Below are 20,001 nucleotides of genomic sequence, written 5' to 3' on the forward strand. Positions count from 1 at the left end.
AATATATTGTTTTAGGCCATTTTCCCCTGATGTTGCCTTTATCTTGTGCCCAGCCCATGAAAGAGACAGTTATCTTTAACTGTACCAGTGTTAAAACATTGTATTGCTTTAAGCAGACAACATCCAATGTTACAAGACTGTGTACATATACAGTTTGCCATTCATTACATTGATGGAAGGAGAGTCAAAGATCAGGAGTAGACTCTTTCAGAAGGATGCTCAGTAGCATCCTTATAGTTCAGATTCATTCATACACATTTCCTGCCTCCCTTCCAGGTTAGCTATGTCTAAAAATTTTCTGTTGCCTCCCTTAATAGCTGGGGAGAAAAGCAGTATTGAACCAAAGTCTTTCAGTTCTGTGCAAGAAGAAATAAGCTGTATATTTTAGCATTCTACTGGTTATTCTGTTCCACCAGATGGTGTCTTGCAATAAAACCCACACCATGATTAGTGGAAGATTTCTTGCCAATTGGTAAGATCCTAAAGAAGGTGGCAAAGCCAGTAGAATTAAATAAGTGATTGGCTGATCATGTGCTGAAAATCATAAACAAGACATCATTCAGCAGCCATTCAGAACAGATTCAATAGAGGCAGTATATGGATCATCAATAGGAACATCAAATTACAAGATAGCATAGTTTCCTGCCAACTTAGTGGTGGGTCAATAGCATTTTAATTTAGCTATGGGAAAATAATCTGATTCCTGAATTTATATCAAGTGTCCTTAAATATTTATCAGAAGGAAGCTGTTTTCTCTTATTTTGAGGGCTAAAATTTGAAATGGAACCTAACAGAATCACATGATTAATCAGATTTAATGCAAGACCAAAGGAATCTTTGGGAATCTTTCCCAGATTGCTTACCGTATTTTTCGCCCTATAAGACGCACTGATTTACTCCAAAAAAGAGGGTGAAAATCTGGGTGCGTCTTATAGGCCGAATGTAGCCACCTGGGCAGTGGTGGGTTTCTGCTGGTTGGTCAATGAACCTGGAAGCCCCGCCGCTGTCACTCACTCGCAAGTCCATGGCGTTTTTTTGCATCGGGGCTCGTCCTTCTTTTTAAGCAGGCAGCTATCAGAGAGAAGAAGGCAGCGCGGCGCTGCCTGCTTAAAAAGAAGGACGAGGCTTCTTTTTAAGCAGGCGATCTTTAAGCAGGCGATCTTTAAGCAGGCGATCTTCGGCTGCAAAAGCCACGCTGCCTTCTTCTCTCTGATAGCTGCCTGCTTAAAAAGAAGGACGAGGCTTCTTTTTAAGCAGGCGATCTTTAAGCAGGCGATCTTTAAGCAGGCGATCTTTAAGCAGGCGATCTTCGGCTGCAAAAGCCGTGCTGCCTTCTTCTCTCTGATAGCTGTCTGCTTAAAAAGAAGGACGAGGCTTCTTTTTAAGCAGGCGATCTTTAAGCCTGCGATCTTTAAGCAGGCAATATTCGGCTGCACAAGCCGCGCTGCCTTTTTCTCTCTGATAGCTGCCTGCTTAAAAAGAAGGACGAGGCTTCTTTTTAAGCAGGTGATCTTTATGCAGGCAATCTTCGGCTGCACAAGCCGCGCTGCCTTTTTCTCTCTGATAGCTGCCAGATTAAAAAGAAGGACGAGGCTTCTTTTTAAGTAGGCGATCTTTAAGCAGGCGATCTTTATGCAGGCGATCTTCGGATGCAAAAGCCGCGCTGCCTTCTTCTCTCTGATAGCTGCCTGCTTAAAAAGAAGGACGAGGCTTCTTTTTAAGCAGGCGATCTTTAAGCAGGCGATCTTTAAGCAGGCGATCTTCGGCTGCAAAAGCCGCGCTGCCTTCTTCTCTCTGATAGCTGCCTGCTTAAAAAGAAGGACGAGGCTTCTTTTTAAGCAGGCGATCTTTAAGCAGGTGATCTTTAAGCAGGCGATCTTTAAGAAGGCGATCTTCGGCTGCAAAAGTTGCGCTGCCTTCTTCTCTCTGATAGCTGCCTGCTTAAAAAGAAGGACGAGGTTCCGCTGGTTCGGAGCCCATCTGCGGGGGGGGGATCCCCCTCGCGTTCCTGATCTTCCCGAATGGGCTGGTAGGGGGACAGAAAAGATTGTTCTCCAGTTGGGACGGAGAGAGGGACAGACAGACAGAGACACAGAGAGAGAGAGAGAGAGAGACACACAGAGAGAGAGAGAGAGAGTGAGTGATTGAGTGAGTGACAGACAGACAGACACACACACACACACATGTACACACAGAGTGACAGACAGAGAGGAAGGGAGGAGAGAGAAACACATACACAGAGAGAGAGGGAGGGAGGGAGGGAGGGAGAGTGAGAGACAGACAGACACACACATACAGAGTGACAGATGGAGGAGGGAGGAGAGAGAGAGACAGAGATACAGAGACAGACAGACGCACAGAAAGAATGACAGCGAGAGACAGAGAGGGGGGGAGGGAGAGAGAGACAAAGAGCTACAGAGAGAGAGAGACAGACAGACAGACAGACACACAGAGAAACAGAGAGAGAAAGAGAAAGAAAGGCAGAAAAAATGAAAAAAGAAAAGAAAAAAAAAGAAAGTGGGAGAGAGAGATGAAAGAAACAAAGAAAGAAAGAAAACTTATGACCACAATTGAGCCCAAAATTGAGTGGCAATTTAGCCCAAAAATCTTTTTTTTCTAGATTTTTCCTCCTTTAAAATTGGGTACGTCTTATATTCCGGAGCGTCTTATAGGGCGAAAAATACGGTACTTCTAGAAAACTGCAACTTACATCAACAATGAGGAAGTCCAGCCAGCACCAAGCATTGGTGAAGTAGACCTTGAACCCATAGGCTACCCATTTAAGGAGCATCTCAAGAATAAAAACATATGTGAAGATCTTATCAGCATACTCCAAGATGGTGCGAATTGTATGTCTGCGTTCTATGTAGATATCTTCAAAAGCCTGAAAAGGGAATTAAGGCAGAGTAGTGTTTGAGACCTCTTGACAAGACATACGTAAAAGCAGCAAAAGCAGCCACAATCTAAGTAGTCTTTACCCTTCTGGGCATAACCTTGTATTACTGAACAGGAGATATAATAAATATACACACGGATTTGTCATTGTACAAATAAGTGTGGAAATATGTAGAAAATTCCATCTTTCCCAAGGACCATTTGGAATCCTGATGTAGCCTCTTCTTGATTTCTTACTACTGGTTGATAAAATTCTACCCAACTGCTTTATTAGCCACTTAATGAACCATAATAGTTTGTTCCTATAAGAAATCTAAATCATCAAGCTAAATCTTGTTAAATATTATTTGTAGTTAGTTGGTGCTACACTTATCAAGGAGAATTGCAGAGCAAGTACTAAATTCTGAACAATGTCTTGCGGATAGTCTGACTTACTCAAGATGAAGACTCAGCTTTGGCTGGTAATGATTAATTTTTGAAATTCAATCTCAGTCCAATAGAGCTGCTTGTTTCAATAATCTTTGGAATTTAGTAAATTTCATTTGACCTGGAAGAGGACATTATGACATGAACTGCTAACCCAAGTCTCTCTCCAGAGTTGTTGCTTGCTCTCTTTAGATTACTGGGTGCATCTCAAGCAAAGTCCATGATGCTAAATGGTAAAATGACTTAAGTCTGTTCCTAGTCATGCTAGGTTTTGGAGACGAAATTTGAGTCTACAGTTCATTGTGTATGTTATCATCTTGGAAATGCCAAATTACAGACCTTGGTCACAGTCTCAGTTTAATATTCTTCCATCTGCTCCATTCAAAGACAACTATATGAGGAAGATAGTCTATGTGACTCAGGATGATAAGAACAGATAGATATAATGAAATTTTATAGTGATTGACATAAAAGTTTTATTAGAATTTTTCATAAATCTCTCTCTGCAACCCAGATTAATCAAGTGACTTTTTTACTTTGGACCCACAGTTTACTAAAATTTTACAAAACAGTCTGTGGAATATGGTAACAGGTAACTGCAGTAAAATTAATAATCTCTCCCTCTCTTCAAGTGTAATGTAGAGAGTAATCTGCTCTGGCTTTCATGCATTGCATTATTGTATAGCTATTTTAATTCTTGTAAGCTATTTTAAGTGAGGGCACTTAGCTAGAATAAATAGTTCAAAGAGTTTATTTATTCTGGGAACATAGAGGCACTGGAGCTATCTGGGGGCAGCAGCCTTTCAGTTACACTGAAACTGCCTTTCTGGAAGAGACTGGATCACCAACATGATCATAAACATAATCTGCTGGATCCAATTGATTTGTGTTATTATACCTCAAATTGAATTCATAATGGTACTTATGGAATCTAATAAACTAGGAAGATTAGCCTATATTCTTAGAAGAAGCATATTATGAGAGCAATTAAAAATCACTCTCATTCTAACTTGTATTACTGTAGGGGAAAACATACTGCAAAAGAGAAACACTCACCAGAGCACCGCTGCTGAGGAGAATCATGAAGATAATGAAGGTCTCAAACCAATTGTGTTCTACAATTTTGAAACATGTTTTCCGAAGATTCCACCACTTCGCTCCCTTTTCTGTTTTGATATCAACATACAGGAAAGGACACCTTTGAACACAGGCTGCAAGGGAAGAAAGAGTGAGTCATTTAACATTGCAGTTGCTCTACCTTGTTCTAAATCTATGCTGTGAACTTGAAATTTTCATTCACCGCAAACTGCGCAGACATTTTGTTATTTTCTCATATGCTCTTAATGCTGACCACAGAATTTGGGACTCCTTTATCATAGCAGCAAAGGAATTTAGAATAGAATAGAATAGAATAGAATAGAATAGAATAGAAGAGAAGAGAAGAGAAGAGAAGAGAAGAGAAGAGAAGAGAAGAGAAGCAGAGCACTTTATTTTAAAGTGTGATGGACACACGAGGAATTTGTCTTCAGTGCAGAAGAACATACAAACAACAAAGATAATCCTAAAATACCAATAGCAGTAGAAAAGATGAGCAGTAGAAAAGGTAGCAGAAAAGATGAGAAGGATAACAGTAATTATTCTTAATAATTAATACATAATTAGAATTATGTACATGTTGGAGCACTCTTTTTTCACATATGCTGGAAGAGAATATTTGAAAAGTACAGAAGAGTCGCCTTGCTGCAAGATGGGTGATAAAAATTTAAAATCAATCAATCAATCAGAATAATAGGGTTGGACATGACCTCAGAACTCCTCTGTTCAACACCCTGCCCAAGTCAATAGGGGTCTATGACAACTCACTGCAGTCAAGTGAGTATGACTGGGTGGGCACGGCCATCTAAGCACTGCCAGGTGGGCATGGCTGGCTGGGTGTGGCCAGATTGACATGGAGGATTAGGTGTAGCCAGCTCGGTGTGACTGACTCTGGGAGGCTGACTCAGGATGACTAGGTCAGCGTAGTTAGGTGGATGCACAAGTTGGGGTGGGGGGTAGGGGGAAGCAGGACCAGGTGGATGCAGAACAAGTTGCCCTGGGCAACTAGATGTGAAGTCAACCTGGCACCCTGCCAGAAGAAAAATCACCCGGAGATGTGCTGGAAAACGGGAAGCAGGAAAGCAGCAAAATTTGAAAGACAAGGGGTGGATTTCCCACCATAGCCCCCACTTGCAGAAATGCTCCATTTTTGAATCTATTATCTAACGTGTTAGCTATTCTTCTCCAACTTGATGTCATCTGCAAATTTGATGAGTGGAGCTTGTTTTATGACCGTGATACCTTCAGTGAAGCATTCCTCTGGACCTTCATTCTCCATATTTTCTTCAACTTCTGCTTTCTCCTCCAAAGGATCTGGGGGCTTATAATCCACAGTGCTGCATATGGATGAATCTGTTCCATCCGACAGTGGTTTCTGAAGACAGCAAGAGAACAGTAGATTAAGCCTTTGGTTCATTTTAGGAAGCAAGAGTAAATCTGTCCAAAGTGTTTGCCATAAATTTAAGAATGATTGTACTGAATGGTTTGTGTTGGGAGACTAATAAAAAAATAATTCAGCATATTCTGAATATTTGAGATGGTGTGTGTGTGCGTGTGTGCGTGCGTGCGTGTGTGCATGTGTGTGTGTAGAAAATGGACACTGTCATAATTAACATCAAGTTCATATGAAATTGTTACAATGACTTATCTGAGAGGAAGACACTCACTGAATTTTATCCAGGATCCAGTGACTTACATATAGCTACTTCTGAAGGCAAGATATTATCCTGCAGATTAGATTATAAATTATTTTATGTTTTTATCACCCTTAGGTTAGAGAATTGGGCCATGTTTCTAACTCAGAGGAGGTTAACATTAAAAAGAAAGGCCAGATCAACTCCCTTTACAAATGCATGTTAATAAAAGAAGTGTAATTATGTATTCTTATTCATCTCAGTAAATAGTTCATTATTGGAATTAAAGAATATGATTTTATATTTAAGATATGGAAACATCTAGAAACAATGAAACTCTACCAGGGTTTCAATACTTGTGACAGAATAAAGAAATAGAACACTCTGTCTTGTGGTTGTCCAGACATATGCTTTATTCTTATATTTTGACAAAGATAAGGAAAGTGTTGCTTTCAACTGAGAAAAATGTTCAGTTAAAGAGATAAGCAATCGCACTTGCATAGAAGCTTTCTGGGGAGAAGGGATGCATAAACAGGGCTAATGTGCTGGCAGGAAGTTTGTTTGGTACTAAATTTGGATAGCTGGTGAACCAGGATGAATGTTAGACAGCTTTAGCTCTTAAAGACTTGCTCATTCTAAAGTGACCCAGGATAAGATCGTGGAAGCACTCCTGAATTTGGGGAGACCACTGAGGAAGAAAGGAATGGAATATTGTGGGCTGGAATGTGTCTACTTGGCCCAGATGGTCTAAAGCAGAGGTCACACTTGCAGCCTGTGGGCCAGATCCAGCCTGCAAGGGGCCACGGAGTTGGCCCATAGGGCCATCCTGGAGATGAGGAGGGACCAGCCCCTGCTGCCCTGGGCCCAGCCATGCCCACCCAGTCGGCTGCAATGATAAGGCCAGACCCACCCCAGCCCCCAACGGCAAACAAACTCCAGATGCAGCCAGCAACTGGATCGAATTTGATACCCTTGGTTTAAAGCTAAGGAGCAGTAATAGTTTGTGAGATTGTCAACATTATTAATGCTCCTATTTAATTCTAATAAAAGGAAGGGTTTACAAACTAAGTATACGCATGCAAGAGTTTATATATTTGGATTTTAGAAAAGCTTTACATTGCAGGAAAGAGTATAGGATGCTAAGAAGTGCTTGAGCAAGCATATTGTAGATCATTGCATTTTATTTCCTGCAGTTTGGGAAAGGAAAAAGGAAAAAGGAAGCATAGGTAGATTAGCTTGTACAAAAGTTGCAAAAAGCAGGGGTACAAGAATCAGGCCTTAAAATGAGCCCAGCCCAGTTCCATTGTCAATATACTACAATAAGGACTGGACTTTCTGAAGCTGACTTAAAAAACAACTAGGGGAACATCAGAGAGAAACAGTTTAAACTACAGTGTGGAATAGCTCCTGATTAAAATCCAGAATCAATCTAATTTAACCAAAGCCATTGTGAATCATTTTAAACTAGATTTGCTACAGGTTGCTCTACAGGCCACATGTGATTTCATCTTTTGTAAATTCTACAGTAGTATTTTAGACTTCTTCAATGTTGTTTTTTTCCCTACCAAATTTCAAAATCTTTGCTGTTTTCTTATTTACCATAATGTTGGCTGTGACAAACAACTAAAGTTATAATTAATACAGTTAAGCTTGGTTCCCTCAAACATCTGTCTTGGCTTATGTGTATGAGTGTGTAGGTCAAAAGTTTATCCTGGTTCAGAACACGGGTTATAGTGTAACTTTTTCAAATGGGTGAAATCTAGATTAAAATATTACTTTTGCAATCCTACATCCATCATAGCCATTAACCAAATCAATTTGATTACTATGAATCACTACCTACAGAGAAGTTAACCTATCATTTACAACTCTGTAATCCATATATTCTTGCTATCTGCTTTCTACTTGTTCCATATAATATGAAATAACTTCAGGACTTATGATTGCCAAGCAGTTGACAACATACTGCAAGGAGGTGAAATTGAGGAGTGGCTAACATCTGACAAAATCTAATAATGAAAGATCCAGCAAAAGGGGCAGCACTAGGTAGCTAATTACCTACTTATCAACAACTTTCAAGTTACTGTTGTTATAGTTTATGCAGTATAACAGCATCTAGTTGAAAACAAGCTCTTTTCATCTGAGCAGAAAGAGACTGCCAAAACAGCAGAGGAAGAAAAGATCAACACCTAATTGACGATTCTGGAAAACTACAAGTGAAGAAAGACCAACTTTAAAGTAGCATAGATTGATTGCAAGAAAGCATTCAACTCCTTGCCATATGATTGGATAATCAAGTGCCAATAAATAATGGGATTCAGTAGAAATATCAGAAGCTTTGTGCAAAACTCAATGGCACAATGAAGAAGACTATTGCTGGTCAATGGTGATAGATTGGGAGAGATTAATATTAATAGAAAAATCTTCCAAGAAGATTCAAAATTGCCACTACTATTTGTCATTGCAATTTGTCATTGATTTCTCTGTCAACAATACTGAATAACTCAGGCCATGGCTATCAAAAACATCTGCCCGACTATCCCTCCTTTACATGGACGATCTGAAGCTATATGGAAAAACACCATCTGAAATATAATCAGAATAACAGAATATCAGTATTGGGAGGGACCTTGGTGGTTTTCTAGTCCAAGCCCCTGTTCGAGAAGGAGACTCTGTACTAGGGGTCCTCAACCTTTTTAAACAGGGGGCCAATTCATGGTCCCTCAGACTGTTGGGGGGCCAGATTGGCTGGGTGGGCATGTGAGCATGTGACTGGATGGGCATGGCCAATTTAGCAATCCATTTTGCCAATTTAGCAGTCCATTAAAAAATACACACAAATTAAACTTTAATATGTTTTGCTTCTGGGGGTGTTTTATTTGCTTTCATTTGCATGTTACTCTTTTGGATGACTTTTCTTTTTACTAGATCATTTTTAAATCTCTCTTTTTCTCTCTCTGTCTGTCTCTCTGTTTCTTTCCCTCGCCCTGAGCTAGGAATTGGTCAGCTGGACTCCATGCTGCGCCGGATTGGCGAGGATGCCTCTCCATTAAAACGGGCCCAGCCAGTCATCAGCCTCCCCCTTCCCGCTGGGCAGGCAATGAGCAAAAGTACACAGACATGCGTCTAGATTCTGCAAGGTTTATATGAGAGGCTGACTGCTGGAAGAGTGGCAGGAAAAGCCAGGCATGAAAGGAGTGGCTGGGAGGCAAGGGGTGGGCTTAATTCCACCACTGCACAGGCTGGATACATTGTGTTGGTGGGCCATATCCGGCCTATGGGTCATAGTTTGAGGACCCCTGCTCTATATCATTCTAGACAAGTGGCTATCCAGTTTCTTCTTAAGAGCCTCCAGTGATAGAGCACCCGCAATTTTCATTGAATAATTGTTCTCGCTGTTAGTAAATTTCTCCTTAGTTCAAAATTGCTTTTCTCTTTAAGAGGCTGCCTTAATTTTTTTAGATGCAGAGAAGGCCTTTGACAACCTGAATTGGGGCTTTATGTTTAAGGTATTGGAAGAAATGGACTTTGGAGTAAATTTTATTCAAGGAATTAAAGCAATCTACACGTCACAGAATGCAAAAATTGTCATAAATGGTGATTTAATTAATTCATGTACAATCCAAAAGGATACAAGACAAGGATGGTCTACATCCATGCAATGATGTTGAAAGACTCTACTTACAAAGGAAAATAGGTGGGTGCACAAGACCAATCTATAAAAACAAATGCATACAAATTCAGAATTGAGAAGTCACCAACAGCAGGAGTGGGTTGCTGCCAGTTTTACTACCAGTTCGCAACCCATGCATGCGCTGTTCAATGTAAATTGTTCTTCGCGCTTGCGCAGAACAATTTACAGTGAACTGCGCACATGCAATCAGTAAAAACCAAAATGGCAGCGGCCCAGCGGTGGCGAGAGAGCCAGTTTGGTTGCGTGTCAGGCCTAGTTCGCTGTCAGTTCTGCGACCCAGGCCTCAATTCCATTACCAGTTCAGCCAAAGTGGGCCGAAGCGAGCCAAACCAGGAGCAAATCACCTCTGACCAACAGATAACATGCCACCACTGCAAAGAAGCTGAAGAAACACTGGATCATCTGATTAGCTGCTGAAATAAGATCACACAAACTGAATATGAACAACAGCATGACAAAGTAGTAACAATAGTGCATTGGAAGTTCTGGAAGAAATACAATTGGAAAGTCACAGAAAACGAAGAAGCTAAATTGCTCTAGACTTTAGAATTCAAACAGACAGGTACCTGTCACACACATTAATAACCCAGACTTAACAACTGCCAATGCAAAAGGCAGAAAAAGTCTAGATAGAGGGTGTGGCAGTACCTGGAGACAGCAGAATAGAAACAACTGGAAAGGATAACAAAATAGAAAAACCTGCAAATAGAAATAGGATAACAGTGGCAAAAGAAAGCAAAGGTAGTACTGATAATAATTGGTGCCTTGGTTGCAATCCAAAAACAACTAGAGCATAACTTGAACACCACTGGCACTAACAAAATTCTCATCACTCAATTGTAAAAGACAGCTTTGCTAGGAACAATTTGCATCCTGTGACAATGTCTTTAAGACCATTAAACATCCATATCTGCCTATCCCAAGTCCTTGGGAAAAACTCAATAGGTAGACAAAAGTGCTAAAGCCAGTCTAAACATCTGTGCAACAAACCAGAGTAAGAATAAGAGGATTTATATCCCACCTTTCTTTCAAGGTCCAAGGCAGCATCTACTAGGCTCCTTCTCTTTGAATTCGCTTAGATTGAGAGACAATTAATAGCCAAATAAAACAGTTGTAATTTGAATTGATTCTGCCAAAATGGCAATTTGGAATTTGCTTCAAATATCTGCCCCACCAAATAATGTGCCTTATGCTTATCATGTTGATCCAGGCACAAATTGTCTAGAATAATAGTCAACAAGGTAAGCATTTGCAGCAATAGTTGTTGATTTGGATTTAGAATTACATGAAAAGATCTGTAGATCAATAATAGCATGCTTTTAAATAGTTTCTCATAGATAGACTCCACAAATACCATTTTTCTTAGAAAACACCAATGCTCAGTGCAAAAACTCTTTATATATTACAGAGAGGACTAATCCTGTGTTGATTCTTGCCAATCATATGGATTGATAGTTGTGTGGTTGCAGTCTCTTAAATTTTTGGATAACGGAGATCCACTTACTGGAAGACTCTTCTATTTTATTTTTAAAAAAAACAGTATACAAAAACATAGAGAAAACCACCGTCAATCTCGACATGAAACACAAAACAGCAAACCTGTGTAGAAAAGGAAAAAAATAATTTCTTCCTTCATCTCAGCAAGTAAAAACAAATTTAATAGCTTGTCACCATCCCTTAGTACAACATATACCCTTTATCCCTTAACTCAGCTCTTGATTAAAAAATGAAATATAAAAATCTTGTCGTTCATTCTTTATCAACAAAAATCCGCTATGGTAACCAAATAAAATTATTTTTTCTATTTTAATCTTTATCAAAAGGACAACCCTATATTCATTTCTTGGAAAATTTAACAATTTTTATTTTAACCCTTTCAAAGTTCCAGAACTTATTTTCTGTTCATCTTTTTTTTAACCCAAAAATCTTTCAAAACTTTATCTCTGTTGTACATCCAGAAAGTAAAGTTTGTCCTTTTTTCCCCACTTCTCAAAGTCCTTCAAGACTTTAACAGATCTCTTTAGTAAATCCAGAAAGAAGGTTATCCAAATTTATATCATAAAATATTTACATTATAAAATAGAGCCAGTTTGATCTAGTGGTTTGTTTATTTATGTCAGAAGCATCACAATAAAAGTAAGGCATACATTACAACATAACATTTAAAAATAAAATACAAGATTAAATCATGTACAAGTTAAAACAGATCTTGCCCAGAAACTAACAACATTAATTTCATTCTGTTGTGTTGCCATGAAGTCCTTAACTGTACACTCATCAGGACACAAAGAATAGGTATAATATATGTTGTTTTCTGCATGTTATCACAACCACAAAGAATAGAAGCTACTGGATGGCCTCATTTCTTCAGAGTGTCTCTGGATCTTGTTATAGCAATAGCAATAGCACTTATATACCGCTTCTCAGTGCTTTATAGCCCTCTCTAAGCGGTTTTACAGAGTCAACATATTGCCCCCAACAATTTGGGTCCTCATTTTACCCACCTCGGAAGGATGGAAGGCTCAGTCAACCTTGAGCCTGGTGGGATTTGAACTGCGAAATTGCAGTCAGCCGGCAGTCAGCAGAAGTAGCCTGTAGTATTGCACTCTAACCACTGTACCACATTATATCCATGTATAGTCTCTTTAACTATTTCCATACTTTCCAGCTTTTACCAGACCTAGATGTCAGCTCCTTTATTGATTCCATCCAATGTTGTAGCTTTCCGTAGGCCCACTCTGCATTTAAATTATTTGAAATATTCCATTGACCTAAGGAAACATTTCCCAGATTTTAATCTCTGATGAACTGGTTGTAAGCCATAGAGAGTTTTGCTTAGACGTTGATCATTTATGCCTCTCTCTGTATGCTGCTGAGACAATGCCAACTGAACCAATAATAATTGTGCTAGGTTCATTCAGAGCAACATCTACTTTTCCAGCATGTGGTGATTTATACCAGACTGGGCAGGCAGCTTCTGAGTGACAAAGAGCTAAAGTTGTTGTCTTGATTTAGTGGTTAAAGGATAAGTCTAAAAACTGGGAGACTGTCCCACCTTCCTATCTTAGCCATGAAAGCCATGTGGGTGACTTTTGGCCAGACCCTCTCTCTCAGCCCACCTCAGAGGGTTGTTGTTGTTTGGAAAATAAGAGGAGACAGATATGTTAGATATATTCATTGCCTTGAGTTAATTGTAAAAATAATAAAGGCAGGATACAAATAAATAAATAAAAATGAGAAATTCTTCTGGTTTAATAATTGTATATCTTTCATTTGTGTTTCCAGCACATATTTCCCCATATCCTTCTAATTGCTTGGCATATTTACATTCAAATTAATTTTAATGTTATCTGTTATATTCCATTCATCTTCTATAAATTCATTGACACACAGTTTATCATATAAAGCAATTTTGAAGACTAATATTCAAAAACATCCACTAAGGGGTTCTCTCCCTCCCTCCCTCTCTCTCTCATTAATAAAACTAATTAATTATCCTCTAATTCTCTCTAGTGTCAAATATCAAGGCCCCATTATTATATTTCTTTTTTAAAAAACCAAACAACTGCCATTTTCCCTGGGAAAGATTCTTCCAACAGGGACGTGCGGTTAGGGGAGGCAAGGGAGGCAGAGCCTCACCTCTCTTCATGAAATAATATTATATAATATTATATACTATATATACATATATAATCTTATAATATTATATACATCTTGAATTTTGGGGAGCTATTAAAAATGGAACTTTTTCAAAGAGCTTTTACATACTGAACCATCTGCATCTCTTGTTGTTTTTTTCTTGCATATTATTTTAATTCTATCATGTTTATTGTGAAACTATAATCAGCATGCAATAATATGAAAAAAAATGTGGCACAATAAAAATCTATAAAATGAATAAATATCCTGGGAGGGAGGGAGGGAGGGAGGGAGGGAAGGAGGGAGGGAGGGAGGAAGAGAGGAAGAGAGGGAGGGAGGAAGATGGGAATAAGAAGGAGAAGGCAGGGAAGGAAATTTTGGCAGATACAAATAAAACTACAAATAGAGTGATGATTCGTTCATTACAATGCAGCTGCTTAGTAATGTTTTGCAGATTTCTCTGAAATTCTGCTACATTTATATCTCTTTTTAATTGATGTTTAGTCTCTATAAACTTATGTATTTATTGAACCTGGCATTTTAGGTTGCAATAAATGCAATTCCCAGGGCACATAATGTGGTAGAATGTTAGAAAAAGTATCACTTTAATTACAGAGCTTTGATTGGAGGAGGAGCCAACATTGCGACGATAGAGATGTGCGATCTCGATGCTCCGAGACCGCAGCTGATACTTTTGTTGCTGGGTGGTCCAATCGGACCTAAACCATCCCGCAGGTATGGTGAACAGGAAGAATATGTCTTGCTGATCTCAGGGACATCGCAAAGTCCCTAATCGATGCAAGAGAAGTTCTTCAAATCAGCGACAAAAAATCCAGCCAACGTTGATGAAGTCGGAGCGGCTCCAAAACGGAAGGATACGGAAAGAGAAAGTGTTTCCAGCTGGTGAGGAATTTTTACCGTTTTAAAAGAGACTGCCTATAAAAAACTTAAAATTAATTTAAATTGGAGAACAGAAGAAATAAGTGGCGGAATTAAGTTTGAAATGGTTTTGGACAGTGGCTTATCTTATTTTTAAAGTGGTATGTTCATGGATGGAATTTATGCAAGCCTTTTAAAATAAATGGATTAAGTTTTCTTCTTTTTTTTTCTTTTATTATTCTTTGTAACCTATGGACTAAAATTCTCCTCTTTTATTACTGTGGGCATTTTTCTAACTCGTTCAAGAATTGGATCTTCTTTTAACTTGAAATACAAAAAAGAAACAAAAAGAAACAAAGAAAATTGCAACAATAACACTGCTACTTGGAGGCTGGAGGTTTGTGTATTGGAAACGAAACACTTTTACTTTTCTTACTGATTATCCTGGCTTGGCACTCCAAGATCTCACTTCTTGTTTATAGAGAGTGATAAGAAGAAAAGCATGCAGATGTCCCTTTAAAGTATATCTTTAACCAGAGAAAAGTGAAAATAAATCTTTATTGTGAATCTATGCTTAATCTCGTAAAAACCTTCCAAGATAGAGCAGCAGTGTTTGTTAGCTGGAGATAATGGCACAACTTCAACAGCAGAAAGAAACTTTAAGCCTGCAAAAGATATTCTTAGAAATTCAGAAATTATCAAACACATTTGAGAGGACGGAGAAAAAGTTAGAAGACTTAGAGCATCTAACAGTAAAATATAATGAAGAAGTTGGAGATGTTTATCAAGTGGAAAAAGTGGAGGTTAGAATTCTAAAAACCGAAGAGGAAAATTACCATAAAGAAATTAAATCTGCTGATATTTATGGTGATTGGTTTGTTTCTGGAAATGGAAAGAGTGGAATACTGAAAGAGGAATTAAATGGAGAGGAACTCTACCCCAGATGAAAAGACACAGAAGAAGAAAAAACAAAAGAATTTATGGACTTAAAGAGATAAATTTTATTAGCCACATCATTGATACTACTGACAATTAATGATAAGCTGATTAAGGAAACAGAAGAAGGGCATCAAAATTAAATGAGAGATTTTATAAGCAAGGAGTTGCTAAGAGGAGTCCATACAAATTTGATTAAGGAGATGAATAGAGGACTGACACCACAAATGGCAGAAGACATGAGACTGTTTTGCTACTGGAAAGATACAGGTTGATAGATGGAAGTGTATAATTTAAAACTAGTTAAACTTAGTGAAATTTAGTGACAATAAATATAGTTAAATACATAATTGATAATTATAATAATGAATACAATGTGTAGTGTTATGATAAATAATAATTGGATATGAATATTGAGTGGTACCCATCAAAGGAAGATTAGAAATCCTCTTGGATTATATATAAAGGTTAATAAAAAAGAACTAAGTTAGATTCAGTTAAGTCTTGATTATTAGGGGGGAAATGTTATGATACAGGATATAGTCTGGATGTAAATTGTAAACAGTGATTTGGAAAGGAGGATTAGAAAATTTTGTTACTAAATATTATGGATGTTTAGCTACAATAGGACATAAGGATTCAGTGTTATTGGAGGATTTTAGAAATAGTAAATGAAATGCCAGTATGTGGTTAAGTATTAAATCTTGGTATATTTTATGATGAAGGACGTTTAAACAATTATAGTCAAATGAAAATGGAGGTATGATGATGGCAACATTTATAAATATCTGAGTTAAAATACTTGAGTTAATATGAATTATGCTTGATGACTGTGGAAGAGATGCACAAAAGTCTTTTGTAACCAACTGATACACTTTCTACAGTATGTAAAGAAGGAAGATTTTTTGTGCTTGTGTTTGTTTTGAAAAAAAATATTTTAAAAAATTACAGTGCTTCAACTCTATAATTCATACTAATGTTTAAGTATACATGTTTTAAGGAGAGGAGGACATATGCGGGATAAACTATAAATAACTGCATATATTTCTTATTTGAGAAAAATTGTTGTATAGCTAGAATTTGCCACTAGGTGTCACTTTAATATAGTCCTATTCACATAAACATTACTGTGTATGGGAAATCTTCTGCCATCAATTGAATTGCTCCTTCTTAAATTTTAGCTTCTCTTTATATTTAGAAAGTTTGCTCTCCTGCTCCTGAGCCTTGACATTAGGAAAGAGGCTCCCAAACTGAGCTTTATTTCTAACTTCGGAAAATACTGAGGCTTCAGAATATGCTGGAGTCTCGAATGTGGAAGTCCTATTTCTTAAATGTCAAGCAATGATGCCTACTTGTGTAGGAAACTGATCCTAGGCTCTTAGTAGCTCAGGAAAAAACAGTCTATAAATGTTCATGATTTTATTTATCATCATTTATTGTAAACAATGACATTGATAACAGGGACACAAATTAAACACAGCATCCTCAACTTATCTCCTAAAATTCCCATCATTTCTATTTAAATGCTCCAGATGTTGGGAGGGCATTTCTATCTGATAGATGGTTTATAGTTTACATGTGCTGAAAAGGATTCTTCTCTACATATTCTAATTCCTAATCACTGACATCCAAAACTCACAATATCCAGCAATACCAATATTATGGTTGTCCTGAGTCCTCTTGAGTGTCCACACCTAAAACCGGCTCCAGATTTTGATGGCTTACAGGCATTTAAAAAGATAAAACCTTTAGGCACTTACTGAATTAATTTTAGATCCTATGTTCACTCACACACTCCATTTGTACAGACCACTCTGTACAAATTGAAAGTCCCTTTCATAAGAAGCATATTTATATTCAGAGCAGTGCTCTCTTTGAATATTTATTATGTGAGCCTTTTTCAATATATATTTCATTGCTATCCAATTAGCATCTTACACTGGAACCTGGAAAGCATCCTTAATATGCTATCTACTGTTATGGCAACCTGAAGATGTCACTGCCTAGGAGCCCACTACAGTTTTCCTTTGGACAAGGAAAGAATAGCTAACCCCTCACTCCTACCAATTTTTTTACTCTCTTGGTGTAGAGTAATGGTAACAGAGATAGTTGTTGGAGATAGAAAAGTCATGGGCAAAGGAGGGAGTTCTAAATATTATGACTTTCCACCAAAGCTGGCAAGTATCTATATAGTGGGCATAAAACATAAAACGAAAGTGAAGAGACTGGAGGCGGTCAACTAGCTGTTAAAAAACAACTAGGAAAATATAATTGGAAGAAAGAGATGATGAAAAAGGTGATTGGAGGGGTGCTGTTGATAGGAATTTTGGAATTATTGAAGAGTTTATGGAGTTGTGGCATGGCAAGAAAATGAAGAGAAAGCAGAGCCGGATTAAGGTGGTTTGGGAGGGAAGGAGGGATGGACAGAGAGACAGACAGACAGAGTAAAAGTAAACATGTCAATTGTGGGAAAGAAAAAGAAAGTAATAAACTGTCAGGAAGGAAGAAGAATGGGATTCATTAACATCTAAGCTGAAGTGGCACAGAAATATATTGACTCAGTGATAGTTAAAAAGTAATTGACCAGATTGTCGCTGAGAACGCCATCACTGAGAAAGCACCAACACCCAAGATCAGGATAGTCTGACTGAAACTCAGATTGAAGAAATAGAACCTCATGGAGTGAAGGCAGGAGAGGAAGATTCCTGCCTTCATCAACCTAGTAAGACTGGACTGAGAAAACAGAGGAAAGCTGAAGGAATGGATATTGATATGAGATTGCAAAAATGTAATGGGAATTTCAGTTAGAAGACTACTTTGTTTTGATAGGTCCAGATTAAAGGTAGAAAGAAGAAGTGGGAAGAATGAAAGAAGTCTAGGATATCAGAATTGGATACAGAGACAGCTCTGCTGGCTGGAAATAGGAATGGCCAATTTGGAAACTTTGATGGAATTATACAAACCAGTCTGGCAACAGATCCAGGTACGGTATTTATCTTGTTCCAACATCTACATGAAGAACATTAGGAGGACACAAATAAGGTTTGAGGTACTTCCATATACTTTTGCTCTAATGTGACATATGCTATAATCTGCCAGCAGTACCCCTCTGGATTCTACATAGGACATATGAGACAAATCTTACATAAAATAATTGATGAGTACAAATTTGAGATCAGGACTCAAAACAACAAAATAGTAAAAACAGATTTCAGATTCTTAGAACTATTTATATGACTATTTTGGAAAAATGGACTTCACTAAACAGAAAAGAGATGTTTTTGGAAAAGTGGACTTCATTTACAATACCAGTGGCTGATAAATCCCTAAACTCACAAACACCAAGAGATTTCAGCAATTTCAGATGGTATCAACAAACACAATAGGTTTTTAACAAAGTACAATTGTTAATTGATAAGATACTTGTATTTATCTATGTATTTATTCATTCGTTTATTTATCCATTCATTACATTTATATAGCTGCTTATCTTACATGATTGACTCTGAATAGCTTACAATTTAAAAGTATGTCTATTTCATATTTAATCTGCATATGAATAGCTGGTCTACCTTCCTCTCCCTTCTCACCTTCTGCCTTGCCTCGATTTAAATCCTACTTCAATCTAGCAACTCTATGCATTTGGTGAAGTGAAATACAGATCATGAAAAGGTAGGTTATGACTTTTACTAAAATGTGTTAACAAAAAAAGATAATAATAATAATAATAATAATAATAATAATAATAATAATAATAATAATTTATTTCTTAGCCGCACCCTCTCCCGAAGGACTCGGGGCGGCGTACAATAAAAAACACATAAAATACAATATGGACAATACACACACAAAATAAACGAATACGTGTACATGGAGGAGGTAGGCAGATGAATAAAGACAATTAAAAACTAGTACACTCCTTTCAATGGCCACTTCAGGTTTTTCTTCAAGTACCTGATTCAGCTCTCCAATACAGAGTGACAGAACAGATGCCTGGTAGTGCTGATGAAAAAGATTGGAGTGGATTAAAGATGGGCATGAGCTCATGAGCTCAAGCTACAGCAGCATGATAAAAGATGGTAAAACATGTTTATTTCTCCATTCTTATTGTATTGTAAATGATGCACTGACCATTTCATTTAGGATGACTTTTTACCTCTTATGAATCAGATGTCAAGCTTCAAATGGCATTTTTGCTGTTATAACTATTATCAATTCTCAGATTGCCAATAGACTATAGGGGGAGGGAAGGGAGAGATAAAACAGAGCTCCTGACATCAAGATGCCAGCCATGGGAACCAAGGACATTTCGGCAGGTGTTTACCAGAGCTGAAAAAGACTTTCTCATAACAGTACAAGAAGTCTTCATTGGACAAGTAACCTGGCCTAATAGCGGGAGAGGGAGATCTTGAACTTTAACTATATGGGATTGCGCAGGAAATAGTTAGATCTGGTTTTGCCCTCATCTTCACCAATATGATGTACTCATTAAAGTTTTGCATTAAGAGATTGGATTGTCTCAGCCGTGCTTACTTTAAGTTGGGCTTGTCAGTCAGAACATTGACAAGCAAAATCATCATTACGTTATTTCTGCCTCTTTTAGTCTTAATAGTCCCTTGCTTTCTTTAACACTATACATTACATCTATTCTTTTTGTTGCTAGATTCATTATACAATAACTACTTTTATCCACAATTTAGCAGTATTTTTTAAAAATGTTTTCCTCATCCAAACTTCTTCCTAATCTCACAAAGATCCCGATCCCTTATCATACTTCCTATATGGTAATTTCACAAACATATG

At 37.8% G+C, this 20,001-nt stretch overlaps 1 protein-coding gene across 1 annotated transcript in view; it reads right to left on the bottom strand.

Annotated features, from left to right (window-relative positions):
- The window catches only part of SCN4A (sodium voltage-gated channel alpha subunit 4), a 74,385-nt gene that overhangs the window by 22,417 nt on the left and 31,967 nt on the right, over window positions 1-20,001 (bottom strand). The window contains exons 14-16 of the mRNA XM_081933334.1: window positions 5,659-5,791; window positions 4,378-4,532; window positions 2,711-2,884 (exon numbers count right to left, since the gene is read on the bottom strand). Coding sequence (XP_081789460.1) covers window positions 2,711-2,884; window positions 4,378-4,532; window positions 5,659-5,791 — 462 coding nt within the window. The remainder of the gene's footprint in view (window positions 1-2,710; window positions 2,885-4,377; window positions 4,533-5,658; window positions 5,792-20,001) is intronic.

Source organism: Natrix helvetica, assembly GCF_964273705.1.
Source record: "Natrix helvetica genome assembly, chromosome: Z".
Lineage (NCBI taxonomy): Eukaryota > Metazoa > Chordata > Lepidosauria > Squamata > Natricidae > Natrix > Natrix helvetica.